Source organism: Pleurodeles waltl, chromosome 9, assembly GCF_031143425.1.
Source record: "Pleurodeles waltl isolate 20211129_DDA chromosome 9, aPleWal1.hap1.20221129, whole genome shotgun sequence".
Taxonomy (NCBI): domain Eukaryota; kingdom Metazoa; phylum Chordata; class Amphibia; order Caudata; family Salamandridae; genus Pleurodeles; species Pleurodeles waltl.
The window spans coordinates 393094048-393122001 of record NC_090448.1 but is presented as its reverse complement, the minus strand read 5'-3'; the positions used below and the strand labels follow the sequence as shown (position 1 = coordinate 393122001).

The following is a 27954-nucleotide window of genomic DNA, read 5'->3' as shown; positions in this document are numbered from 1 at the left end:
CATTGTGTGCTTTTATGAAAGTTTTTAATAACCAAATAAAGCTTTCATTCATTCTCATGTGGCCGGCCCCACAATTATGATTCAGTTCTGAAGCTGTTTGTTGCCAGATGTACTTGGTGTCTTGATAATCAGTGTCCAAGACCCAATAGAAGAGTTTGAATTCATCCAGCTAAAGCACCAAAAGAAAAAGGCACGCAACCACAGTAACATAAGCCCCCAAGAACACTTTTTTTTTAGGAAACCTGTATAGAACAATAACAATATATTACATTTTTGTGGGAAACATAAGTATAAAAAGATACAGAGCCTAAAGGTTTAGGTTAATAAAACAGTTTATTTGCATTTTACAAGATCAATCTTACATTCCTTATCCATTTGCCAGTAAAGTGCTGATAGAGATTTCGAAATCAAAACAAATTTATTAACAGAATCTAAAATGAGTATCAGAAGAAAGGCAGCTGCAAATCCACCTACTGCAGTCCAGAAAGGGATAGTCTTATATAATACAATTATGAAAAAAGGCAATGTATGGATCTGTTGAGACACCGCTGACCGATGATTATTCTACAAACCTTAAAAATCCTTTTGGTATTTTTATCTTTTTTTCTAGTTTGCAAGTGCCAGATAATTCTGCCTTCCCAGGTATAAGTAAAGGGTGGGGTTTGATTCTTGCAGACAAAAATAAAATTATAAAAATATAGGGAGCCCTGGAACGCATCAAGAACCATACCAAACTTCAGTTTGCATTAAAATATGCAAAAATCTGGAGGCAGCACAGCACTGTCTCCACATGATCCATACATCTTACAGTGTTTTTAGTAAATCAGTTCTCCAAGCGCACAGTAAGCCCTGACTAAAGGTGAAAATATTATTTTCAGAAATAGGCACTGACATACAAAGCTCAGTGAAATGACAAATTATTTTTTTTAAAAACATATCAAGCCTGTGTGTGGACGGCGACTCTGCACATTATCCTCCGAGTGTCACCAGGGACATTTTGTGCAAGGCTTACAGTTATATTCAATAAATATTGGCTCTTTTCACTGTTTGAACCAAGTATCTTGTGCACCAATGAACCTTTTTTCTTGTCTGTGACTGTGGACCACTTTCAGTATAGCAACTGTTTTATTGCCAAGCTTTGGAAGGACACTTATGTTGTTTATATACAAAACTCACAAATGATATATATGTATTTATTTATATTTATATACTTATGTACACACACTAGAATTTTACTCTTTCTTTTTTGCTACCGTCAACTCTACATTTGATAGCTGGACCCCACCCTTTGTGCCACTGTCATTACTGGAAGATGAAGAAATTCGAGACTTCTTGGATGCCAGCAACACACCACTGCTGTCAATGTTCCCCATGTCCTCATCACTAAATGTCACTTCATACGAACCCTTGGTTTTGGAGCCCAACCCACCGAAAGTGCCAAACTTTAGCTTTGAATGCTTGCTTTTACCCTTCTCCCTTTCAATGGAGGCTGTGGCCCCCTTGGCTTCGAGCATTCCACTTGGTGTAGTCGGTGGCGACACATCTCGGTCATCACTCAGCGAAGACGATCTGTGCCGGGGCTTCTTACTGCGGAACAGTGAAAAATCAAATGTTGAGGACTTGACTTTTGGGGACAATGCAGGGCCTTGTAAGTCTGCAGATATGTTGGTTTCTTCAAGACCACCCTCTGTGGAACCTAGACTTGCCTTGGAACTTTTTAATTCACCCTTTGAGCCAGATAAAGTTATTGAGGCTTCTGGCGACACCACACTAATGTCTCCTTTTCCCTTTTGCCTGGAAAAATTAAACTTGGGCATTTTAATTTTTGACTTTTTCAATTTAGTGTCTTGCTCTTCAAGGTCACAGTCTAGCTTGCCAGCCTGAATGTTAATGTCTGGTTTGGGGAAATTAACATCAACACCAACCTCTCTCCCACTTAATTCAGGCCCTGAAGATGTGAACTTGGGCATCTTTAACTTTGGAAATGTCACTGTGCCTGCTGGACTTTTTAAATTTCCCTGTGGCACATTCACATGACACTGGGCTCCGGCATTCAGGCTTTTAAACTCACTTGTAACCTTTGGTCCAAATATCTGGAAGCCTCCTGTAACCTTTGGTAGTTTAACATTAACATCTGATGACTGTGGGACCTGTGAGGCCTGATATTCCACAACAGGATCTTGAATGTTCATTTTTTGTAAACCACCACTACTTTTTACACCTGGAGTTGTAATGTCAAGCACAGGAGCGCTAACCCTGCAAGCCAAATCTCCTTTAAGTGTTGGATCTTTCAAATTATGCCCTTTGGCAGATATGTCAATATTTGGGATCTCATTTTGGAGGCCTTGGACTTTATCAGGTCCCTCGATTTTTGTCCCAGGCAGACCAAATCTTGGCACTTCACCTTCAGGTATTTTGAATTGTCCTTTGTCACTGCTCATCCTCAGACTCGGAAGAGCCACTTCAATCTTTGGCACTTCATGACCACTGTCAACGTTGAAATCACCTTTTAATTTTGGTCCACTCAGATTTATGTCTGGTGCCTCAACATTTGACTTAAGATTGGGTAGACCTACGCTACCTTGAATCTTGGGCCCAGAGATGTCAATATTGCCCTTTGGTAACACCACATGGAGGTCTGCATCTGTTCCTGGCATCTCTGGGCCTGATAGATGGATTTTAGGCATTTTAAGGTCTCCTTCAGGAACTTTAAAAGTAGCATCATCAGAAGCATCTACAGATAAAGCTGGTCCCTGAATAATACCCGACAGATTAGGATCTCCCTTGATTTTGGGTCCTTTCAGTTTGAGGTCAGAGGCAGATAACTCTTGCCCTGAGACTTCCAGAGTTGGTGCATGTAATGTAGGTCCTTTAATATTCAAATCAGACGCTCCCATGCTCACATTTAGACCAGGAACTCCAGTCCCACCTGTAATCTTTCGACCCGATACATCAATATCACCCTTGGGAAGTTTCACTTGAACACTGCCATCTACTTCCTGTAAGGCAGGTCCCTTAATGCCATGTTTGGGAATCTGAAAATGTTCTCCAAATCCTTTGACAGACACAGTAGGGGCATCAAGGACCATGTGTGGATCCTTTAAATCTTTAGACACATCCAGATCACCTTTGGCAGTTAGTCCTTTAAGACTTAATTCAGACTCAGGCACTGAGATTTTTGGAGCAGACACATTAACAGACGACATCTCAATCTTGGGTCCAGAAAGTTTTATACCAGGTCCTTTGATGTCTGGTGAATCCAGGCTCACATTAGCACTAGGTGCTTTTAGATCAGCTTCCATTTTGGAGCCAGGCACATCAATACTGCCTTTGGGGCCAGACATGCTAAAAGTGGGCAGCTTGAACCTTGATTTTTTCAGTTTTATGTCCGGACCTTCCATACTTACATCAGGCAGACTACCGCTGCCACTAGCAGACAGATCAATTCCTGGAGACTTAATATCAGCTTTCTTATTTTGTGAAGAAATATCAAAATCAGGGGAGGCTATTTCTCCCTCAATCTTAGGACTTGATAGAGAACCTTCTGATTTAAATTTTGAAGACTTTATATCAAACTCAACATCTGGAAAATGTATCTTGCCAAACAAGGCTTTCTTCGTTTTTGGAGCTTTGATGTTAGGATCTTCTTTAAGTGAGGCTTCAGGGCCACCAATGTCTACATCAAAATCTGGGGACTTTAGGTTTGCATCAGCATCAGCACCAGGGACACTAACATCAAAGCCACCTTTTTTGCCCTTTATTTTGGGGCCGCTCATATGAAGTTTGGGCATCTTAAACTTTCCTTTCTTCACTTTTCCTCCTATGTTTACATCTGGACTCCCAACATTAATGTCTCCTTCTAGGGCACTCACCTCCAATGAAGGAGAAACAATATCCAGTTTGGGAGTTTTCATTCCAAACATTCCTTTCTTCACTCTGGGAATTTTAACATTTCCTTCCAGACCTTCAAGTCCTGCTTCTGGAGTATCAACATCTAACTCGAGACTGGGAGCATTCAAGTCCAATTTGGGTGCAGTTAATTTAGGGCCAGAAACATTAATGTTTGGTTGCTTAGGTTCTAAATCAAGGTCTGTTGTGCCTAGTTTCCCACCTTTGATTTTTGTATCAGGCATATTAATGTCCATATCTAATTTGGGACCTCTAAAATCTCCGCCTATTTGGCCAGACAGATCAGCATCACGATGTGGAAGGCTTGCACGTATGTCCATCTCAGGGCTTTTAAATTTTGGAAGCTTAAATTTTGGCATTTTTATTTCTCCTTCAGGGCCTTTTATGTCCATATCTGGTGTTTCAAAATTAACATCTGAGAGTTTAACATCAGGACTCTCAATGTTTGGGCCTGAAATATCCACCCCACCCTTCAAAGAAGGACCTTTCAGATCAATGTCTGGCATGGACATTTTAGAAAGGTTAACATCCATTGAAGGCATCTTAAACTTGGGAAGTTTCACGTTACCTTCGGGACCTTCTATGTCTATGCCTGAAGCATCAACATCCAGTTTTGGACTGGTAATGTTAAGTTCAACTTTTGGTAATTTTGTATCAACAGTAGGACCTTTGAAATCACCTTTTAAATTGGGGCCAGAAATATCTACATCTCCTCCTTTCCAATTAGGTCCTTTCAAGTTCATGTCAAAATCTGGCATGGAGACTTTAGGCATATTGAATGATGGCATTGTAAACTTGGAGCCTTTCACCTTACCATCCGGACCTTCAATGTCCATAACAGGAGTACTGACGTCAATCTTGGGACCCTTGATATCAACCTTTGGTCCTGTCAAATCACCTTCAAGCTTTGGCCCAGAAATATCAACATCCCCTTTATATTTAGGGCTTTTAAGGTTTACATCAATGCCAGGCATATGCATTGAAGGCATATTAATATTGAAACCTTTCATCTTTCCTTCAGGACATTCAAAATCTATGTCTGGGACGTCGATATCTACCTTAGGTCCAGAAATGTCAAGATCACCTTTAGGAAGTCGTACATCAATGTCAGAGCCATCCATTTTAGGGTGTGAAATATCAAATTTGGGAATTCTAAACTTGGGAATTTTGAATTTACCCTTTGTTTCTGGGCCTTCAATGCCAATGTCTGGAGCTTCAAGGTCAACTTCAGGGACTTTTATATCAAGTGCAGGTCCTTTCAAATTCCCTTCTAATTTGGGACCAGAAATGTCTACATCTCCTCCTTTCCAATGAGGGCCTTTCAGCTTCAGGTCAAAATCAGGCACAGAAACGTTAGGCATTTGAACAGGTGGCATCTTTAACTTTGGACCTTTCACTTTACCATCTAGTCCTTCTATATCAGGTGCGCTGATGTCAATGGCTGGGCCCTTAATATTAAAATTTGGTCCCTTTAAATCACCTTCCAATTTAGGACCAGCTATGTCTACATCTCCTCCTTTCCAATCAGGACCTTTCAAGTTGAGGTCAACATCTGGCACAGAGACTTTAGGCACGGGTATTGAAGGTAGTTTAAACTTCGGACCTTTCACCTTTCCATCTGGACCTTCTATATCAGGGACATGGACCTCAAATTCAGAGTTCTTCATAACAACCTTTGGCCCTTTCAAGTCACCTTCAAGCTTTGGCCCTGAAATATCTACATTCCCTTTACATTTATGGCCTTTCAGGTTTATATCAAAGTCAGGCACAGAGATTTTAGGCACATGAATTGATGGCATCTGTACCTTCGGATCTTTCACTTTACCATCTGGTCCATCTATATCAGGGACACTGATGTCAATCTCTGGGGCCTTGATTTCAACATTTGGTCCCTTTAACTCACCTTCCAGTTTCGGACCTGATATGTCTACATCTCCTCCTTTCCAACTAGGTCCTTTCAGGTTCAGATCAAAATCAGGCACAGAGACTTTAGGCGCATGCGTTGAAGGTAATTTAAACTTGGGACCTTTCAACTTTCCGTCTGGACCATCTATGTTTATATCAGGAGCTGTGACGTCAATTTTAGGGCCCTTGATATCAACCTTTGGGCCTTTTAAATCACCTTTAAGCTTTGGAACAGAAATATCTATTCCTGGACCTTCAATGTCTACCTTAGGACCAGCTAGATCAATGTCACCTTTAGGCAACTTTACAGCAAGCTCTGGTTCTTCTGACTTAAGACCAGAAATTTTAAATTTAGGAAGGTTGAACTTGGGTATTTTTAATTTTGTCTTGGCTCCTGTACGATCCACATCTAGATCTGGCATACTGACCTCTAATTCTGGACTTTTTATATCAACTTTTGGAACTTTAAGGTCCCCTTCTAATGTTGGACAGGATACATCAGCATCTCCTTTTACTTTTTGCCCTTTCAGATTTAGTTCCACATCTGGCATAGAGACTTTTGGTGATGAAATGTTTAAAGAAGGCATCTTGAATTTAGGGCTTTTTATTTTCCCCTCTGGGACCTGCATACCCACATCTGGTGCACTGATATCAATTTTGGCGCCTGAACCATCAATATCCATTTTGGGAGACTTCATATCGATGCTTGGAGACTGCGCCTTTGAACCTGAAAAATTGAACTTGGGAAATCTAAATTTATGTTTTTTAGACTTCACTTCTGGCACTTCTAGATCTAACTTTGGACCACTAATGTCCAATTCAGGTGCCTTCACACCTCCTATTTTAGCACCAGAAACATCTACACTGATGGAAGGGTCTGACAGATCTGCACCACCTTTCCAGTTGGGACCTTTTATGTTTAAGTCCAAATCAGGCATAGACACCTTCGGTAGATGCATGTGAGGCATCTTAAACTTGGGGTCTTTTACCTTCATATCAGGCCCTTCAATATCTAAATCTGGAGCTTTGAGAGAAAGATCAGGAGCCTCAATATCAATGTTAGGACCTTTTAGGTCACCTTCAATTTTAGGCCCAGAAATATCGGCGCCTCCCTTCCACTTGGGGCCTTTCATGTGAAAGTCCATGTCAGGCATATTGACTTTAGGCATATGCATTTCGGGCATCTTAAACTTTCTACCTTTCACTTTTCCTTCTGGCCCTTCAATGTCTATTTCTGGTGTGTCAATGTCAATCTTTGGACCAGAAAAGTCAATATCACTTTTGGGGAGGTTAACATCAATTTCAACATCATCACCTTTTGGACCAGACATGCCAAATTTGGGAAGGCCAAATTTAGGCATTTTGAATTTACCCTTTGGCTCTGGATTCTCTACGTCTATATTTGGAGAACCAACCTCAATTTCAGGCCCTTTGATATCAACTGTAGGAAGGTCTAGATCGCCTTCTATCTTTGGACCAGAGACATCAGCACTTCCTTTCCATTTAGGGCCTTTTATGTTGAAATCAACATCAGGCATTGACATTTTGGGCATGTGGACATTCATAGATGGCATCTTAAATTTGGAACCTTTTAATTTTCCTTCAGGACCTTCAATATCTACATCTGGACATTCCACGTCAATTTCTGGGCCCTTGATATCAACTTTAGGACCTTTCAGATCACCTTCAATTGAGGGGCCTGACAGATCTGCACCACCTTTCCATTTTGGACCTTTTATGTTTAAGTCCAAATCAGGCATAGACACCTTCGGTATATGCATGTGAGGCATCTTAAACTTGGGGTCTTTTACCTTCATATCAGGCCCTTCAATATCTAAATCTGGAGCTTTGAGAGAAAGATCAGGAGCCTCAATATCAATGTTAGGACCTTTTAGGTCACCTTCAATTTTAGGCCCAGAAATATCGGTGCCTCCCTTCCACTTGGGGCCTTTCATGTGAAAGTCCATGCCAGGCATATTGACTTTAGGCATATGCATTTCGGGCATCTTAAACTTGCTACCTTTCACTTTTCCTTCTGGCCCTTCAATGTCTATTTCTGGTGTGTCAATGTCAATCTTTGGACCAGAAAAGTCAATATCACTTTTGGGGAGGTTAACATCAATTTCAACTCCATCCCCTTTTGGACCAGACATGCCAAATTTGGGAAGGCCAAATTTAGGCATTTTGAATTTACCCTTTGGCTCTGGAATCTCTACGTCTATATTTGGAGAACCAACCTCAATTTCAGGCCCTTTGATATCAACTGTAGGAAGGTCTAGATCGCCTTCTATCTTTGGACCAGAGACATCAGCACTTCCTTTCCATTTAGGGCCTTTTATGTTGAAATCAACATCAGGCATTGACATTTTGGGCATGTGGACATTCATAGATGGCATCTTAAATTTGGAACCTTTTAATTTTCCTTCAGGCCCTTCAATATCTACATCTGGACATTCCACGTCAATTTCTGGGCCCTTGATATCAACTTTAGGACCTTTTAGATCACCTTCAATTGAGGGGCCTGACAGATCTGCACCACCTTTCCATTTGGGACCTTTTATGTTTAAGTCCAAATCAGGCATAGATACCTTCGGTAGATGCATGTGAGGCATCTTAAACTTGGGGTCTTTTACCTTCATATCAGGCCCTTCAATATCTAAATCTGGAGCTTTGAGAGAAAGATCAGGAGCCTCAATATCAATGTTAGGACCTTTTAGGTCACCTTCAATTTTAGGCCCAGAAATATCGGCGCCTCCCTTCCACTTGGGGCCTTTCATGTGAAAGTCCATGTCAGGCATATTGACTTTAGGTAAATGCATTTCGGGCATCTTAAACTTTCTACCTTTCACTTTTCCTTCTGGCCCTTCAATGTCTATTTCTGGTGTGTCAATGTCAATCTTTGGACCAGAAAAGTCAATATCACTTTTGGGGAGGTTAACATCAATTTCAACTCCATCACCTTTTGGACCAGACATGCCAAATTTGGGAAGGCCAAATTTAGGCATTTTGAATTTACCCTTTGGCTCTGGAATCTCTACGTCTATATTTGGAGAACCAACCTCAATTTCAGGCCCTTTGATATCAACTGTAGGAAGGTCTAGATCGCCTTCTATCTTTGGACCAGAGACATCAGCACTTCCTTTCCATTTAGGGCCTTTTATGTTGAAATCAACATCAGGCATTGACATTTTGGGCATGTGGACATTCATAGATGGCATCTTAAATTTGGAACCTTTTAATTTTCCTTCAGGCCCTTCAATATCTACATCTGGACATTCCACGTCAATTTCTGGGCCCTTGATATCAACTTTAGGACCTTTCAGATCACCTTCAATTGAGGGGCATGACAGATCTGCACCACCTTTCCATTTGGGACCTTTTATGTTTAAGTCCAAATCAGGCATAGACACCTTCGGTAGATGCATGTGAGGCATCTTAAACTTGGGGTCTTTTACCTTCATATCAGGCCCTTCAATATCTAAATCTGGAGCTTTGAGAGAAAGATCAGGAGCCTCAATATCAATGTTAGGACCTTTTAGATCACCTTCAATTTTAGGCCCAGAAATATTGGCGCCTCCCTTCCACTTGGGGCCTTTCATATGAAAGTCCATGTCAGGCATATTGACTTTAGGCATATGCATTTCGGGCATCTTAAACTTGCCACCTTTCACTTTTGCTTCTGGCCCTTCAATGTCTATTTCTGGTGTGTCAATGTCAATCTTTGGACCAGAAAAGTCAATATCACTTTTGGGGAGGTTAACATCAATTTCAACTCCATCCCCTTTTGGACCAGACATGCCAAATTTGGGAAGGCCAAATTTAGGCATTTTGAATTTACCCTTTGGCTCTGGAATCTCTACGTCTATATTTGGAGTACCAACCTCAATTTCAGGCCCTTTGATATCAACTGTAGGAAGGTCTAGATCGCCTTCTATCTTTGGACCAGAGACATCAGCACTTCCTTTCCATTTAGGGCCTTTTATGTTGAAATCAACATCAGGCATTGACATTTTGGGCATGTGCACATTCATAGATGGCATCGTAAATTTGGAACCTTTTAATTTTCCTTCAGGACCTTCAATATCTACATCTGGACATTCCACGTCAATTTCTGGGCCCTTGATATCAACTTTAGGACCTTTCAGATCACCTTCAATTGAGGGGCCTGACAGATCTGCACCACCTTTCCATTTGGGACCTTTTATGTTTAAGTCCAAATCAGGCATAGACACCTTCGGTAGATGCATGTGAGGCATCTTAAACTTGGGGTCTTTTACCTTCATATCAGGCCCTTCAATATCTAAATCTGGAGCTTTGAGAGAAAGATCAGGAGCCTCAATATCAATGTTAGGACCTTTTAGGTCACCTTCAATTTTAGGCCCAGAAATATTGGCGCCTCCCTTCCACTTGGGGCCTTTCATGTGAAAGTCCATGTCAGGCATATTGACTTTAGGCATATGCATTTCGGGCATCTTAAACTTGCTACCTTTCACTTTTGCTTCTGGCCCTTCAATGTCTATTTCTGGTGTGTCAATGTCAATCTTTGGACCAGAAAAGTCAATATCACTTTTGGGGAGGTTAACATCAATTTCAACTCCATCCCCTTTTGGACCAGACATGCCAAATTTGGGAAAGCCAAATTTAGGCATTTTGAATTTACCCTTTGGCTCTGGAATCTCTACGTCTATATTTGGAGAACCAACCTCAATTTCAGGCCCTTTGATATCAACTGTAGGAAGGTCTAGATCGCCTTCTATCTTTGGACCAGAGACATCAGCACTTCCTTTCCATTTAGGGCCTTTTATGTTGAAATCAACATCAGGCATTGACATTTTGGGCATGTGGACATTCATAGATGGCATCTTAAATTTGGAACCTTTTAATTTTCCTTCAGGCCCTTCAATATCTACATCTGGACATTCCACGTCAATTTCTGGGCCCTTGATATCAACTTTAGGACCTTTTAGATCACCTTCAATTGAGGGGCCTGACAGATCTGCACCACCTTTCCATTTGGGACCTTTTATGTTTAAGTCCAAATCAGGCATAGATACCTTCGGTAGATGCATGTGAGGCATCTTAAACTTGGGGTCTTTTACCTTCATATCAGGCCCTTCAATATCTAAATCTGGAGCTTTGAGAGAAAGATCAGGAGCCTCAATATCAATGTTAGGACCTTTTAGGTCACCTTCAATTTTAGGCCCAGAAATATCGGTGCCTCCCTTCCACTTGGGGCCTTTCATGTGAAAGTCCATGTCAGGCATATTGACTTTAGGCAAATGCATTTCGGGCATCTTAAACTTGCTACCTTTCACTTTTCCTTCTGGCCCTTCAATGTCTATTTCTGGTGTGTCAATGTCAATCTTTGGACCAGAAATGTCAATATCACTTTTGGGGAGGTTAACATCTATTTCAATTCCATCCCCTTTTGGACCAGACATGCCAAATTTGGGAAAGCCAAATTTAGGCATTTTGAATTTCCCCTTCGCCTCTGGAATCTCTACGTCTATATTTGGGGAACCAACCTCAATTTCAGGCCCTTTGATATCAACTGTAGGAAGGTCTAAATCGCCTTCTATCTTTGGACTAGAGACATCAGCACTTCCTTTCCATTTAGGGCCTTTTATGTTGAAATCCACATCAGGCATTGACATTTTGGGCATGTGGACATTCATAGATGGCATCTTAAATTTGGAATCTTTTAATTTTCCTTCAGGACCTTCAATATCTACATCTGGACATTCCACGTCAATTTCTGGGCCCTTAATATCAACTTTAGGACCTTTCAGATCACCTTCAATTGAGGGGCCTGACAGATCTGCACCACCTTTCCATTTGGGACCTTTTATGTTTAAGTCCAAATCAGGCATAGACACCTTAGGTAAATGCATGTGAGGCATCTGAAACTTGGGGTCTTTTACCTTCATATCAGGCCCTTCAATATCTAAATCTGGAGCTTTGAGAGAAAGATCAGGAGCCTCAATATCAATGTTAGGACCTTTTAGCTCACCTTCAATTTTAGGCCCAGAAATATCAGCACCTCCCTTCCACTTGGGGCCTTTCATTTGAAAGTCCATGTCAGGCATATGGACTTTACGCATATGCATTGAGGGCATCTTAAACTTGCTACCTTTCACTTTTCCTTTTGGGCCTTCTATGTCTATTTCTGGGGTGTCAATGCCCATTTTTGGACCGGCAATCTCAATATCCTTTTTGGGAAGGTTAACATCAATTTTAACTCCATTCCCTTTTGGACCAGACATGCCAAATTTGGAAAAGCCAAATTTAGGCATTTTGAATTTCCCCTTTGGCTCTGGAATACCTACGTCTATATTTGGAGAACCAACCTCGATTTCAGGCCCTTTGATATCAACTGTAGGAAGGTCTAAATCGCCTTCTATCTTTGGACCAGAGACATCAGCACTTCCTTTCCATTTAGGGCCTTTAATGTTGAAATCAAGGTCAGGCATTGACATTTTGGGCATGTGGACATTCATGGATGGCATCTTAAATTTGGAACCTTTTAATTTTCCTTCAGGACCTTCAATATCTACATCTGGACATTCCACGTCAATTTCTGGGCCCTTGATATCAACTTTAGGACCTTTCAGATCACCTTCAATTGAGGGGCCTGACAGATCTGCACCACCTTTCCATTTGGGACCTTTTATGTTTAAGTCCAAATCAGGCATAGACACCTTCGGTAGATGCATGTGAGGCATCTTAAACTTGGGGTCTTTTACCTTCATATCAGGCCCTTCAATATCTAAATCTGGAGCTTTGAGAGAAAGATCAGGAGCCTCAATATCAATGTTAGGACCTTTTAGATCACCTTCAATTTTAGGCCCAGAAATATTGGCGCCTCCCTTCCACTTGGGGCCTTTCATGTGAAAGTCCATGTCAGGCATATTGACTTTAGGCATATGCATTTCGGGCATCTTAAACTTGCCACCTTTCACTTTTGCTTCTGGCCCTTCAATGTCTATTTCTGGTGTGTCAATGTCAATCTTTGGACCAGAAAAGTCAATATCACTTTTGGGGAGGTTAACATCAATTTCAACTCCATCCCCTTTTGGACCAGACATGCCAAATTTGGGAAGGCCAAATTTAGGCATTTTGAATTTACCCTTTGGCTCTGGAATCTCTACGTCTATATTTGGAGAACCAACCTCAATTTCAGGCCCTTTGATATCAACTGTAGGAAGGTCTAGATCGCCTTCTATCTTTGGACCAGAGACATCAGCACTTCCTTTCCATTTAGGGCCTTTTATGTTGAAATCAACATCAGGCATTGACATTTTGGGCATGTGGACATTCATAGATGGCATCTTAAATTTGGAACCTTTTAATTTTCCTTCAGGACCTTCAATATCTACATCTGGACATTCCACGTCAATTTCTGGGCCCTTGATATCAACTTTAGGACCTTTCAGATCACCTTCAATTGAGGGGCCTGACAGATCTGCACCACCTTTCCATTTGGGACCTTTTATGTTTAAGTCCAAATCAGGCATAGACACCTTCGGTAGATGCATGTGAGGCATCTTAAACTTGGGGTCTTTTACCTTCATATCAGGCCCTTCAATATCTAAATCCGGAGCTTTGAGAGAAAGATCAGGAGCCTCAATATCAATGTTAGGACCTTTTAGGTCACCTTCAATTTTAGGCCCAGAAATATCGGCGCCTCCCTTCCACTTGGGGCCTTTCATGTGAAAGTCCATGCCAGGCATATTGACTTTAGGCATATGCATTTCGGGCATCTTAAACTTGCTACCTTTCACTTTTCCTTCTGGCCCTTCAAGGTCTATTTCTGGTGTGTCAATGTCAATCTTTGGACCAGAAAAGTCAATATCACTTTTGGGGAGGTTAACATCAATTTCAACTCCATCCCCTTTTGGACCAGACATGCCAAATTTGGGAAGGCCAAATTTAGGCATTTTGAATTTACCCTTTGGCTCTGGAATCTCTACGTTTATATTTGGAGAACCAACCTCAATTTCAGGCCCTTTGATATCAACTGTAGGAAGGTCTAGATCGCCTTCTATCTTTGGACCAGAGACATCAGCACTTCCTTTCCATTTAGGGCCTTTTATGTTGAAATCAACATCAGGCATTGACATTTTGGGCATGTGGACATTCATAGATGGCATCTTAAATTTGGAACCTTTTAATTTTCCTTCAGGACCTTCAATATCTACATCTGGACATTCCACGTCAATTTCTGGGCCCTTGATATCAACTTTAGGACCTTTCAGATCACCTTCAATTGAGGGGCCTGACAGATCTGCACCACCTTTCCATTTGGGACCTTTTATGTTTAAGTCCAAATCAGGCATAGACACCTTCGGTAGATGCATGTGAGGCATCTTAAACTTGGGGTCTTTTACCTTCATATCAGGCCCTTCAATATCTAAATCTGGAGCTTTGAGAGAAAGATCAGGAGCCTCAATATCAATGTTAGGACCTTTTAGGTCACCTTCAATTTTAGGCCCAGAAATATTGGCGCCTCCCTTCCACTTGGGGCCTTTCATGTGAAAGTCCATGTCAGGCATATTGACTTTAGGCATATGCATTTCGGGCATCTTAAACTTGCCACCTTTCACTTTTGCTTCTGGCCCTTCAATGTCTATTTCTGGTGTGTCAATGTCAATCTTTGGACCAGAAAAGTCAATATCACTTTTGGGGAGGTTAACATCAATTTCAACTCCATCCCCTTTTGGACCAGACATGCCAAATTTGGGAAGGCCAAATTTAGGCATTTTGAATTTACCCTTTGGCTCTGGAATCTCTACGTCTATATTTGGAGAACCAACCTCAATTTCAGGCCCTTTGATATCAACTGTAGGAAGGTCTAGATCGCCTTCTATCTTTGGACCAGAGACATCAGCACTTCCTTTCCATTTAGGGCCTTTTATGTTGAAATCAACATCAGGCATTGACATTTTGGGCATGTGGACATTCATAGATGGCATCTTAAATTTGGAACCTTTTAATTTTCCTTCAGGACCTTCAATATCTACATCTGGACATTCCACGTCAATTTCTGGGCCCTTGATATCAACTTTAGGACCTTTCAGATCACCTTCAATTGAGGGGCCTGACAGATCTGCACCACCTTTCCATTTGGGACCTTTTATGTTTAAGTCCAAATCAGGCATAGACACCTTCGGTAGATGCATGTGAGGCATCTTAAACTTGGGGTCTTTTACCTTCATATCAGGCCCTTCAATATCTAAATCCGGAGCTTTGAGAGAAAGATCAGGAGCCTCAATATCAATGTTAGGACCTTTTAGGTCACCTTCAATTTTAGGCCCAGAAATATCGGCGCCTCCCTTCCACTTGGGGCCTTTCATGTGAAAGTCCATGCCAGGCATATTGACTTTAGGCATATGCATTTCGGGCATCTTAAACTTGCTACCTTTCACTTTTCCTTCTGGCCCTTCAAGGTCTATTTCTGGTGTGTCAATGTCAATCTTTGGACCAGAAAAGTCAATATCACTTTTGGGGAGGTTAACATCAATTTCAACTCCATCCCCTTTTGGACCAGACATGCCAAATTTGGGAAGGCCAAATTTAGGCATTTTGAATTTACCCTTTGGCTCTGGAATCTCTACGTTTATATTTGGAGAACCAACCTCAATTTCAGGCCCTTTGATATCAACTGTAGGAAGGTCTAGATCGCCTTCTATCTTTGGACCAGAGACATCAGCACTTCCTTTCCATTTAGGGCCTTTTATGTTGAAATCAACATCAGGCATTGACATTTTGGGCATGTGGACATTCATAGATGGCATCTTAAATTTGGAACCTTTTAATTTTCCTTCAGGACCTTCAATATCTACATCTGGACATTCCACGTCAATTTCTGGGCCCTTGATATCAACTTTAGGACCTTTCAGATCACCTTCAATTGAGGGGCCTGACAGATCTGCACCACCTTTCCATTTGGGACCTTTTATGTTTAAGTCCAAATCAGGCATAGACACCTTCGGTAGATGCATGTGAGGCATCTTAAACTTGGGGTCTTTTACCTTCATATCAGGCCCTTCAATATCTAAATCTGGAGCTTTGAGAGAAAGATCAGGAGCCTCAATATCAATGTTAGGACCTTTTAGGTCACCTTCAATTTTAGGCCCAGAAATATTGGCGCCTCCCTTCCACTTGGGGCCTTTCATGTGAAAGTCCATGTCAGGCATATTGACTTTAGGCATATGCATTTCGGGCATCTTAAACTTGCTACCTTTCACTTTTGCTTCTGGCCCTTCAATGTCTATTTCTGGTGTGTCAATGTCAATCTTTGGACCAGAAAAGTCAATATCACTTTTGGGGAGGTTAACATCAATTTCAACTCCATCCCCTTTTGGACCAGACATGCCAAATTTGGGAAGGCCAAATTTAGGCATTTTGAATTTACCCTTTGGCTCTGGAATCTCTACGTCTATATTTGGAGAACCAACCTCAATTTCAGGCCCTTTGATATCAACTGTAGGAAGGTCTAGATCGCCTTCTATCTTTGGACCAGAGACATCAGCACTTCCTTTCCATTTAGGGCCTTTTATGTTGAAATCAACATCAGGCATTGACATTTTGGGCATGTGGACATTCATAGATGGCATCTTAAATTTGGAACCTATTAATTTTCCTTCAGGACCTTCAATATCTACATCTGGACATTCCACGTCAATTTCTGGGCCCTTGATATCAACTTTAGGACCTTTCAGATCACCTTCAATTGAGGGGCCTGACAGATCTGCACCACCTTTCCATTTGGGACCTTTTATGTTTAAGTCCAAATCAGGCATAGACACCTTCGGTAGATGCATGTGAGGCCTCTTAAACTTGGGGTCTTTTACCTTCATATCAGGCCCTTCAATATCTAAATCTGGAGCTTTGAGAGAAAGATCAGGAGCCTCAATATCAATGTTAGGACCTTTTAGGTCACCTTCAATTTTAGGCCCAGAAATATCGGCGCCTCCCTTCCACTTGGGGCCTTTCATGTGAAAGTCCATGCCAGGCATATTGACTTTAGGCATATGCATTTCGGGCATCTTAAACTTGCTACCTTTCACTTTTCCTTCTGGCCCTTCAAGGTCTATTTCTGGTGTGTCAATGTCAATCTTTGGACCAGAAAAGTCAATATCACTTTTGGGGAGGTTAACATCAATTTCAACTCCATCCCCTTTTGGACCAGACATGCCAAATTTGGGAAGGCCAAATTTAGGCATTTTGAATTTACCCTTTGGCTCTGGAATCTCTACGTTTATATTTGGAGAACCAACCTCAATTTCAGGCCCTTTGATATCAACTGTAGGAAGGTCTAGATCGCCTTCTATCTTTGGACCAGAGACATCAGCACTTCCTTTCCATTTAGGCCCTTTTATGTTGAAATCAACATCAGGCATTGACATTTTGGGCATGTGGACATTCATAGATGGCATCTTAAATTTGGAACCTTTTAATTTTCCTTCAGGACCTTCAATATCTACATCTGGACATTCCATGTCAATTTCTGGGCCCTTGATATCAACTTTAGGACCTTTCAGATCACCTTCAATTGAGGGGCCTGACAGATCTGCACCACCTTTCCATTTGGGACCTTTTATGTTTAAGTCCAAATCAGGCATAGACACCTTCGGTAGATGCATGTGAGGCATCTTAAACTTGGGGTCTTTTACCTTCATATCAGGCCCTTCAATATCTAAATCCGGAGCTTTGAGAGAAAGATCAGGAGCCTCAATATCAATGTTAGGACCTTTTAGGTCACCTTCAATTTTAGGCCCAGAAATATCGGCGCCTCCCTTCCACTTGGGGCCTTTCATGTGAAAGTCCATGCCAGGCATATTGACTTTAGGCATATGCATTTCGGGCATCTTAAACTTGCTACCTTTCACTTTTCCTTCTGGCCCTTCAAGGTCTATTTCGGGTGTGTCAATGTCAATCTTTGGACCAGAAAAGTCAATATCACTTTTGGGGAGGTTAACATCAATTTCAACTCCATCCCCTTTTGGACCAGACATGCCAAATTTGGGAAGGCCAAATTTAGGCATTTTGAATTTACCCTTTGGCTCTGGAATCTCTACGTTTATATTTGGAGAACCAACCTCAATTTCAGGCCCTTTGATATCAACTGTAGGAAGGTCTAGATCGCCTTCTATCTTTGGACCAGAGACATCAGCACTTCCTTTCCATTTAGGGCCTTTTATGTTGAAATCAACATCAGGCATTGACATTTTGGGCATGTGGACATTCATAGATGGCATCTTAAATTTGGAACCTTTTAATTTTCCTTCAGGACCTTCAATATCTACATCTGGACATTCCACGTCAATTTCTGGGCCCTTGATATCAACTTTAGGACCTTTCAGATCACCTTCAATTGAGGGGCCTGACAGATCTGCACCACCTTTCCATTTGGGACCTTTTATGTTTAAGTCCAAATCAGGCATAGACACCTTCGGTAGATGCATGTGAGGCATCTTAAACTTGGGGTCTTTTACCTTCATATCAGGCCCTTCAATATCTAAATCTGGAGCTTTGAGAGAAAGATCAGGAGCCTCAATATCAATGTTAGGACCTTTTAGGTCACCTTCAATTTTAGGCCCAGAAATATCGGCGCCTCCCTTCCACTTGGGGCCTTTCATTTGAAAGTCCATGCCAGGCATATTGACTTTAGGCATATGCATTTCGGGCATCTTAAACTTGCTACCTTTCACTTTTCCTTCTGGCCCTTCAATGTCTATTTCTGGTGTGTCAATGTCAATCTTTGGACCAGAAAAGTCAATATCACTTTTGGGGAGGTTAACATCAATTTCAACTCCATCCCCTTTTGGACCAGACATGCCAAATTTGGGAAGGCCAAATTTAGGCATTTTGAATTTACCCTTTGGCTGTGGAATCTCTACGTCTATATTTGGAGAACCAACCTCAATTTCAGGCCCTTTGATATCAACTGTAGGAAGGTCTAGATCGCCTTGTATCTTTGGACCAGAGACATCAGCACTTCCTTTCCATTTAGGACCTTTTATGTTGAAATCAACATCAGGCATTGACATTTTGGGCATGTGGACATTCATAGATGGCATCTTAAATTTGGAACCTTTTAATTTTCCTTCAGGACTTTCAATATCTACATCTGGACATTCCACGTCAATTTCTGGGCCCTTGATATCAACTTTAGGACCTTTTAGATCACCTTCAATTGAGGGGCCTGACAGATCTGCACCACCTTTCCATTTGGGACCTTTTATGTTTAAGTCCAAATCAGGCATAGACACCTTCGGTAGATGCATGTGAGGTATCTTGAACTTGGGGTCTTTTACCTTCATATCAGGCCCTTCAATATCTAAATCTGGAGCTTTGAGAGAAAGATCAGGAGCCTCAATATCAATGTTAGGACTTTTTAGGTCACCTTCAATTTTAGGCCCAGAAATATCGGCGCCTCCCTTCCACTTGGGGCCTTTCATGTGAAAGTCCATGTCAGGCATATTGACTTTAGGTATATGCATTTCGGGCATCTTAAACTTGCTACCTTTCACTTTTCCTTCTGGCCCTTCAATGTCTATTTCTGGTGTGTCAATGTCAATCTTTGGACCAGAAAAGTCAATATCACTTTTGGGGAGGTTAACATCAATTTCAACTCCATCCCCTTTTGGACCAGACATGCCAAATTTGGGAAGGCCAAATTTAGGCATTTTGAATTTACCCTTTGGCTCTGGAATCTCTACGTCTATATTTGGAGAACCAACCTCAATTTCAGTCCCTTTGATATCAACTGTAGGAAGGTCTAGATCGCCTTCTATCTTTGGACCAGAGACATCAGCACTTCCTTTCCATTTAGGACCTTTTATGTTGAAATCAACATCAGGCATTGACATTTTGGGCATGTGGACATTCATAGATGGCATCTTAAATTTGGAACCTTTTAATTTTCCTTCAGGACCTTCAATATCTACATCTGGACATTCCACGTCAATTTCTGGGCCCTTGATATCAACTTTAGGACCTTTCAGATCACCTTCAATTGAGGGGCCTGACAGATCTGCACCACCTTTCCATTTGGGACCTTTTATGTTTAAGTCCAAATCAGGCATAGACACCTTCGGTAGACGCATGGGAGGCATCTTAAACTTGGGGTCTTTTACCTTCATATCAGGCCCTTCAATATCTAAATCTGGAGCTTTGAGAGAAAGATCAGGAGCCTCAATATCAATGTTAGGACCTTTTAGGTCACCTTCAATTTTAGGCACAGAAATATCGGCGCCTCCCTTCCACTTGGGGCCTTTCATGTGAAAGTCCATGCCAGGCATATTGACTTTAGGCATATGCATTTCGGGCATCTTAAACTTGCTACCTTTCACTTTTCCTTCTGGCCCTTCAAGGTCTATTTCGGGTGTGTCAATGTCAATCTTTGGACCAGAAAAGTCAATATCACTTTTGGGGAGGTTAACATCAATTTCAACTCCATCCCCTTTTGGACCAGACATGCCAAATTTGGGAAGGCCAAATTTAGGCATTTTGAATTTACCCTTTGGCTCTGGAATCTCTACATTTATATTTGGAGAACCAACCTCAATTTCAGGCCCTTTGATATCAACTGTAGGAAGGTCTAGATCGCCTTCTATCTTTGGACCAGAGACATCAGCACTTCCTTTCCATTTAGGGCCTTTTATGTTGAAATCAACATCAGGCATTGACATTTTGGGCATGTGGACATTCATAGATGGCATCTTAAATTTGGAACCTTTTAATTTTCCTTCAGGACCTTCAATATCTACATCTGGACATTCCACGTCAATTTCTGGGCCCTTGATATCAACTTTAGGACCTTTCAGATCACCTTCAATTGAGGGGCCTGACAGATCTGCACCACCTTTCCCTTTGGGACCTTTTATGTTTAAGTCCAAATCAGGCATAGACACCTTCGGTAGATGCATGTGAGGCATCTTAAACTTGGGGTCTTTTACCTTCATATCAGGCCCTTCAATATCTAAATCTGGAGCTTTGAGAGAAAGATCAGGAGCCTCAATATCAATGTTAGGACCTTTTAGGTCACCTTCAATTTTAGGCCCAGAAATATCGGCGCCTCCCTTCCACTTGGGGCCTTTCATTTGAAAGTCCATGCCAGGCATATTGACTTTAGGCATATGCATTTCGGGCATCTTAAACTTGCTACCTTTCACTTTTCCTTCTGGCCCTTCAATGTCTATTTCTGGTGTGTCAATGTCAATCTTTGGACCAGAAAAGTCAATATCACTTTTGGGGAGGTTAACATCAATTTCAACTCCATCCCCTTTTGGACCAGACATGCCAATTTTGGGAAGGCCAAATTTAGGCATTTTGAATTTACCCTTTGGCTGTGGAATCTCTACGTCTATATTTGGAGAACCAACCTCAATTTCAGGCCCTTTGATATCAACTGTAGGAAGGTCTAGATCGCCTTGTATCTTTGGACCAGAGACATCAGCACTTCCTTTCCATTTAGGACCTTTTATGTTGAAATCAACATCAGGCATTGACATTTTGGGCATGTGGACATTCATAGATGGCATCTTAAATTTGGAACCTTTTAATTTTCCTTCAGGACCTTCAATATCTACATCTGGACATTCCACGTCAATTTCTGGGCCCTTGATATCAACTTTAGGACCTTTTAGATCACCTTCAATTGAGGGGCCTGACAGATCTGCACCACCTTTCCATTTGGGACCTTTTATGTTTAAGTCCAAATCAGGCATAGACACCTTCGGTAGATGCATGTGAGGCATCTTGAACTTGGGGTCTTTTACCTTCATATCAGGCCCTTCAATATCTAAATCTGGAGCTTTGAGAGAAAGATCAGGAGCCTCAATATCAATGTTAGGACTTTTTAGGTCACCTTCAATTTTAGGCCCAGAAATATCGGCGCCTCCCTTCCACTTGGGGCCTTTCATGTGAAAGTCCATGTCAGGCATATTGACTTTAGGCATATGCATTTCGGGCATCTTAAACTTGCTACCTTTCACTTTTCCTTCTGGCCCTTCAATGTCTATTTCTGGTGTGTCAATGTCAATCTTTGGACCAGAAAAGTCAATATCACTTTTGGGGAGGTTAACATCAATTTCAACTCCATCCCCTTTTGGACCAGACATGCCAAATTTGGGAAGGCCAAATTTAGGCATTTTGAATTTACCCTTTGGCTCTGGAATCTCTACGTCTATATTTGGAGAACCAACCTCAATTTCAGGCCCTTTGATATCAACTGTAGGAAGGTCTAGATCGCCTTCTATCTTTGGACCAGAGACATCAGCACTTCCTTTCCATTTAGGACCTTTTATGTTGAAATCAACATCAGGCATTGACATTTTGGGCATGTGGACATTCATAGATGGCATCTTAAATTTGGAACCTTTTAATTTTCCTTCTGGACCTTCAATATCTACATCTGGACATTCCACGTCAATTTCTGGGCCCTTGATATCAACTTTAGGACCTTTCAGATCACCTTCAATTGAGGGGCCTGACAGATCTGCACCACCTTTCCATTTGGGACCTTTTATGTTTAAGTCCAAATCAGGCATAGACCCCTTCGGTAGATACATGGGAGGCATCTTAAACTTGGGGTCTTTTACCTTTATATCAGGCACCGGAATGTCTAAATCTGGAGCTTTGAGAGAAAGTTCAGGAGCCTCAATATCAATGTTAGGACCTTTTAAGTCACCTTCAATTTTAGGTCCAGAAATATCAGCGCCTCCCTTCCACTTGGGGCCTTTCATGTGAAAGTCCATGTCAGGCATAGGCAAAGGTATTGAGGGCATCTTAAAGTTGCTACCTTTCCCTTTCCCTTCAGGTCCCTTAATGTCTATTTCTGGAGTGTCAATGTCCATCTTTGGGCCAGAAATGTCACTATCACTTTTGGGGAGGTTGACATCAATGTCCACTCCATCCATCTTTGGACCAGAGATGCCAAATTTGGGAAAGCCAAATTTAGGCATTTTGATTTTCCCTTTTGCCTCTGGAACCCCTATGTCTATATCCTGTGAACCAACCTCAATATCAGGAACTTTGATATCACATTTAGGAAGATCTACATCACCTTCTATCTTTGGAACAGAGGCATCAGCACTACCTTTCAATTTAGGGCCTTTAATAGTAAAGTCAACACCAGGCATCAACACTGTGGGCATTTGAACATTCATGGATGGCATCTTGAATTTGGAACCTTTTAATTTTCCTTCGGGACCTTCAATATCTACATCTTGTACACCAAGATTAATTTCTGTGGACCTCACGTCAAATTTAGCACCTTTCAGGTCACCTTCAATTGTAGGACCTGAAAGATCTACTCCTTCCTTCCATTTGGGGCCTTTAAGGTTAAGATCGACATCTGGCGCCGATACCTTAGACAAATTAATATTCATTGATGGCATCTTAAGCTTGGTACCTTTCACTTTTCCTTCTGGCCCTTCAATATCTATTTCTGGTGTGTCAATGTCTATCTTTGGACCAGAAATGCCAATATCACTTTTGGGGAGATTGGCATCAATTTCAACTCCATCCACCTTTGGACCAGAGATGCCAAACTTGGGAAAGCCAAATTTAGGCATTTTAAATTTCCCCTTTGCCTCTGGAACCTTTATGTCTATATTTGGTGTACTCGCATCCATTTCAGGACCTTTGATATCAACTGTGGGAAGCTCTACATCACCTTTTAACTTTGGGCCAGAGGCATCTGCACTTCCTTTAAATTTAGGGCCTTTAATGTTAAAATCAATATCAGGCATTGACATTTTAGGTATCTGAACATTCTTGGAACCTTTCAATTTTCCTTCAGGTCCTTTAATGTCTATATCTGGAGCTCCAACGTAAATTTTTGGGCCTGTGATGCCAACTTTAGGACCTTCGATTGAAGAGCCTGATAAATCAGCATCACCTTTCCATGAAGGATCTTTTATGTTCAAGTCCAAATCAGGCATTGAGTGTTTAGGTGGATGCATGGAAGAAATTTTTAAATTGGGCTCTTTCACCTTTATAGCAGGCCCCTCTAGGTTTACATCTGGAGCTTTGAGAGAAAGACCAGTAGCCTCTATATCCATGTTAGGACCTTTCAAGTCACCTTCAAGTTTAGGCCCAGACACCTCAACACCTCCCTTCCACTTGGGCCCTTTCATTTGTAAGTCTATGTCAGAAGTGGAAAGTTTAACTTCAGGACATTTTAAATCAACTTTAGGAAGAGACATGTCATCTCCCTTCAACTTGGGAGCCTTAAGATTAATGTCAACATTAGGTGTAGGCTTCTCATGAAAATTAACATTTACTGATGGCATTTTGAATTTGGCCTCTTTTGTGTTTACTGTAGGACCTTGGATATCAAGATTAGGAGCCTCAAAATCAATCTTAGGGGGATTAATATCCATTTTTGGACCTATGAAATCACCTGGTTTACTGCCAATTACACCCACTCCTCCCTTTACACCGGAGCCTTTTACATTCATATCCATGTCTGGCACTGACACACTGGGCACATTTACTGAGACCACTGCTTGTTTTACTTTACCTTCAGTGCAAATACCTGGTGCCTTGGTCCCTATCTTAGGAACTGAAAGATCTGTTTGTATATTCTGCTCTTCACCCTGCAAACTTGAGAAACCAAATTTTGGCATCTTAAATTTCGGCATACTTATTGTTCCTTTGGAAGTGCCATTACTAACATTTGGAACACTGTGGTCAACACTCGGGACCTGAATATCTATTTGATTTGTGTTAGCACTACCTAACTTTATTCCAGAACTGTCAACTGTTGAGGGTTTAATATTCACCTGTACATTTGGTGAAGAAACATTACATTCTTTTTGTGGGAGTTTAGCAACCGGATCGTCCACTTTTGGCTCAGAGAAGCCAAATCGTGGCACCTTTAATGTGGGCATTTTGATTGTTCGTTCCACTCCTCTCGTGTCTACATTTGGTTCTGGAGCAATTATGTCACCACCCACGCGAGGACCTTGTAAATCCATTGTAGAAGTCTCAATGCCAGGGTTTCCTTGCTGCATTGAGAGTTCGGCAACAGGGAGTCTAAGATCAACAGTAGGCTCTGGAAGTTTAGGTCCATGTCTTTCAATTGTAGGAGTTACAACTTTCGGTACCTTGACATCAACTTGCGGGGCTGAAATACTAACCCCTGAGCCAGGAATGTCCACTTTGGGGCCATAAATCCTATCCTGAATCACTGGACCAGTGAGGCCGATGACAGGAGTCACCATGTTAACATCTGCCTTTGATTCAGAGGTGTGAAAACGAGGCCCCTGGAGCTTACCTCCATATCCTTTATCTTTGAGATCCACATCACAAACATTGATATCACTTGCTGTGCCAGGAAAAGAAAGGTTCACCTCAGAAGGATTGATGCCACCCAAAACCTGTGAGTTGGTTTGAACCTTGACATCAGTTGTAATCTTTGGAAGCGAAACGTCAGTACCAGCACTATCCTGAAGAGGCCTTGAAATGCTGACTGTGTGAGTCTGCATGCCAGTCTTTTGATTTGTTACAATTCCAGGGCCTTGTATCTGTGGATCAGAAGTACCAAACTTTGAAAACTTGCTTATACCAACAACATTGAAACTTCCTGTGCCAGTTTGGGCTCCTGTCCACCCAGCAGCAGTTGAGCTTGGGAATTTTGTCCCAGAAATATTCATTCCAGGCACCTCGATTTGGACAGACTTGCCATTTGCTTGGCTAACATCAATACTTGGAATATGGATCTCTGTTGACACCACCCCTGGAGGCGAGATTTCCATCTGGATGTTTTTACTGTCACTTACAAGTCTGGAAGACATGGTCATGTGGCTGTGGAAGCCCGGAACTGTTACATCTGGCTTTTCTGCTTTCCAGCCCTTTTCTGTCACAGCAGAATCAATAATCCTATGAGTAAACTCTGTCGGACCGGAGACACTGATATCACTATGTGCAGTTTGCATGTCTGTGCTGAGGTCTTTTATCTGCAAGCTTTTCCCAGACATTTTAGCTGTTCGGATCACGGTTTTCCCCTGAGGTGTCTCAAATCCCATTCTGGACCGTTCAGTAAATTCTTGTCTCGGAACCTTTATCTTGAATTCAGGACTACCACTGTCGATGCTGCTGGCTCCTTCTGGCCCTGTCACATCCACAGTATATGCAGTGACTTTCCTTGTGACAGTTATGGTGCGAGTTTGAGTTTCCATTTCTGTATTTTCCATTTCTGCTAAATCTTCAGATTTGAGTCGTGGCTTTATTTTCTTTGTGTAAATTCTTTTGTAGTCTTCATCATCTCCACTCTAGAAATGAGAAGAGATACATGTTAGGAAAAAACAAGGTAGAACTGTGACTTTTGTCAGTCAATATGGTAAGATCACAGGCGGATTTTCAGTATTTACACACACAAGCTAATAGATTGACTAATCAGTAAGTGACAGCCGCACGGCCATTGTCTGAGGATTGCTATAATGCAGTTCCATTCACGCTTACAATTGGGGGGGGGGCACAAGAGTGCATATGCTGTACCTCAGGGGAGTTTTTTGTCTCTATTATGTGTTATATGGTTTAGGTAACTGATAGTATTAGACCACACACCAGATACTATAGGCTTCTTGGTTAGGGTGGTGAAAGTTGCATGGAAATCGAAAAACCTCGGCTGGGCTATAAGATGGGCAAACAAAGCGTCCGAGGTACTCCCGGGAAAGGGGAAAATTCCTAAGAAAATTAAAAGTGCTGGGGATTACTGCACTATAGCAGAAATGGACAACCTAATAGAAGAGGTTTAATCCTTTCTGTGTGATAAGATTAAATTGTAAAAAATGTCTGGTACAAAAATAACCTCCAGATACAAAGAAGGCTGGGCTGGAGCGGATAAATAAAATTATTCCTAGACCGGTGGAAGGTACTAGTGCAATTAACCCACAAGGACCCTAACCTGTAACAAAAATAGCTACTACTGTAACTTCCCCGGCTGCTCAGGTTCTCCTCCATCCTCCAAGCCAGGTCAAGGAGAGGGCACTAAGCTGCCAAGTTTACAGAAAGAGGGGAGAGGTCAGGGTATAACATTGTTTGTTTGAACAGATACGCAGCTTTGGCGGATAGTTAAGTAATCACTATTGCAGATGCAAATCCTGTAAGCTTTACCCCAGTAGAGCAAGAAGGTCTATTGACCGAAGAGAAGCATGAGGGAGGGGCTCCAATCCATTCTGTGCAAAGAACTAAGTTTGAGAAAATTGGTATTTTAACAAAAGAGGTTGTGGATTTAAAGAGCTTGGTTAGATCTCTCATGACACTTTAAGGGATGGGAGGGAATAAAAGTAAACAAAATGGCACACACAAGTGATCCCCGCCCCCATCATCGCACCCACAGAGTCAATGCCCAACTACTATATGATCAAATACACGGCCCAGGTTAGATCATGTACAATGTAACCCTATTAATCAACTCCTCTGGGGAAGGAAGCAGGATAACGATTGTAGACATACTCCAGGTAGTGGCACTATGCCGCAGATGAGAGCTCTAGATAAGGAGAACTATAGAGACGCATGTCCCCCTCTACCCCCAACCAATGGGTTTTCAAAATTATTTGCCACCAGCACAAAAAATAGGAAATAAAAGTAGTTCATACAATACATTCACTGTGGGGGATGGATGGCAACCTAAAGATGTACGATATTCCAGGGAAAATTCAAGTGAAACTAGGGAGTACACAGTGTACTTAACAAATGTACCAAAGTTAAATCAAGCATGCCAGAAGAACGGAGACTCACTCAAAAATAAAATCATCCACCGGACTAGACAGAATCACCAATGTTTGTTGGTTGTCTGTTTGGAAAGACTATCTGAATGAATTGGGAGAAATGACACCACTGCAATGACAATAAGTGATGAAACTATAGTAGGTGGTCTAATTGCTATAGATACAAGATCCAGCTTGCTCCTAAATCCCACTATAAGATTTAAACTGAAAAGATCCCCTATCACTGAAGGCTAAGCACCAAGGAATATCCAAGGCATAATGGGTCAATCAGCATCCAATCGAAGTGAGGTAGATCTTGAGGCAGTGAACTGACTGATCCAAATTGAATAACCAGACCAGGACAAGGAACCCAGGGGAGTGCTTGATATAGTTTGTGCTGGGGGAACATACTAGA

At 41.7% G+C, this 27954-nt stretch overlaps 1 protein-coding gene across 13 annotated transcripts in view; it reads right to left on the bottom strand.

Annotated features, from left to right (window-relative positions):
- Nucleotides 1–314: 314 nt before the first annotated feature.
- Nucleotides 315–27954, bottom strand: part of AHNAK (AHNAK nucleoprotein) — a 126677-nt gene continuing 99037 nt past the window's right edge. The window contains exons 5-6 of one of the 13 annotated variants that reach the window (XM_069207090.1): nucleotides 8354–26099; nucleotides 315–7531 (exon numbers count right to left, since the gene is read on the bottom strand). In XM_069207090.1, the coding sequence (XP_069063191.1) occupies nucleotides 1233–7531; nucleotides 8354–26099 (24045 nt within the window). In that variant the 3' untranslated portion in view covers nucleotides 315–1232. Of the gene's footprint in view, nucleotides 26100–27954 lie in introns of all 13 variants that reach the window. The other 12 variants (XM_069207085.1, XM_069207086.1, XM_069207084.1 and 9 more) reach the window with 12 other exon arrangements.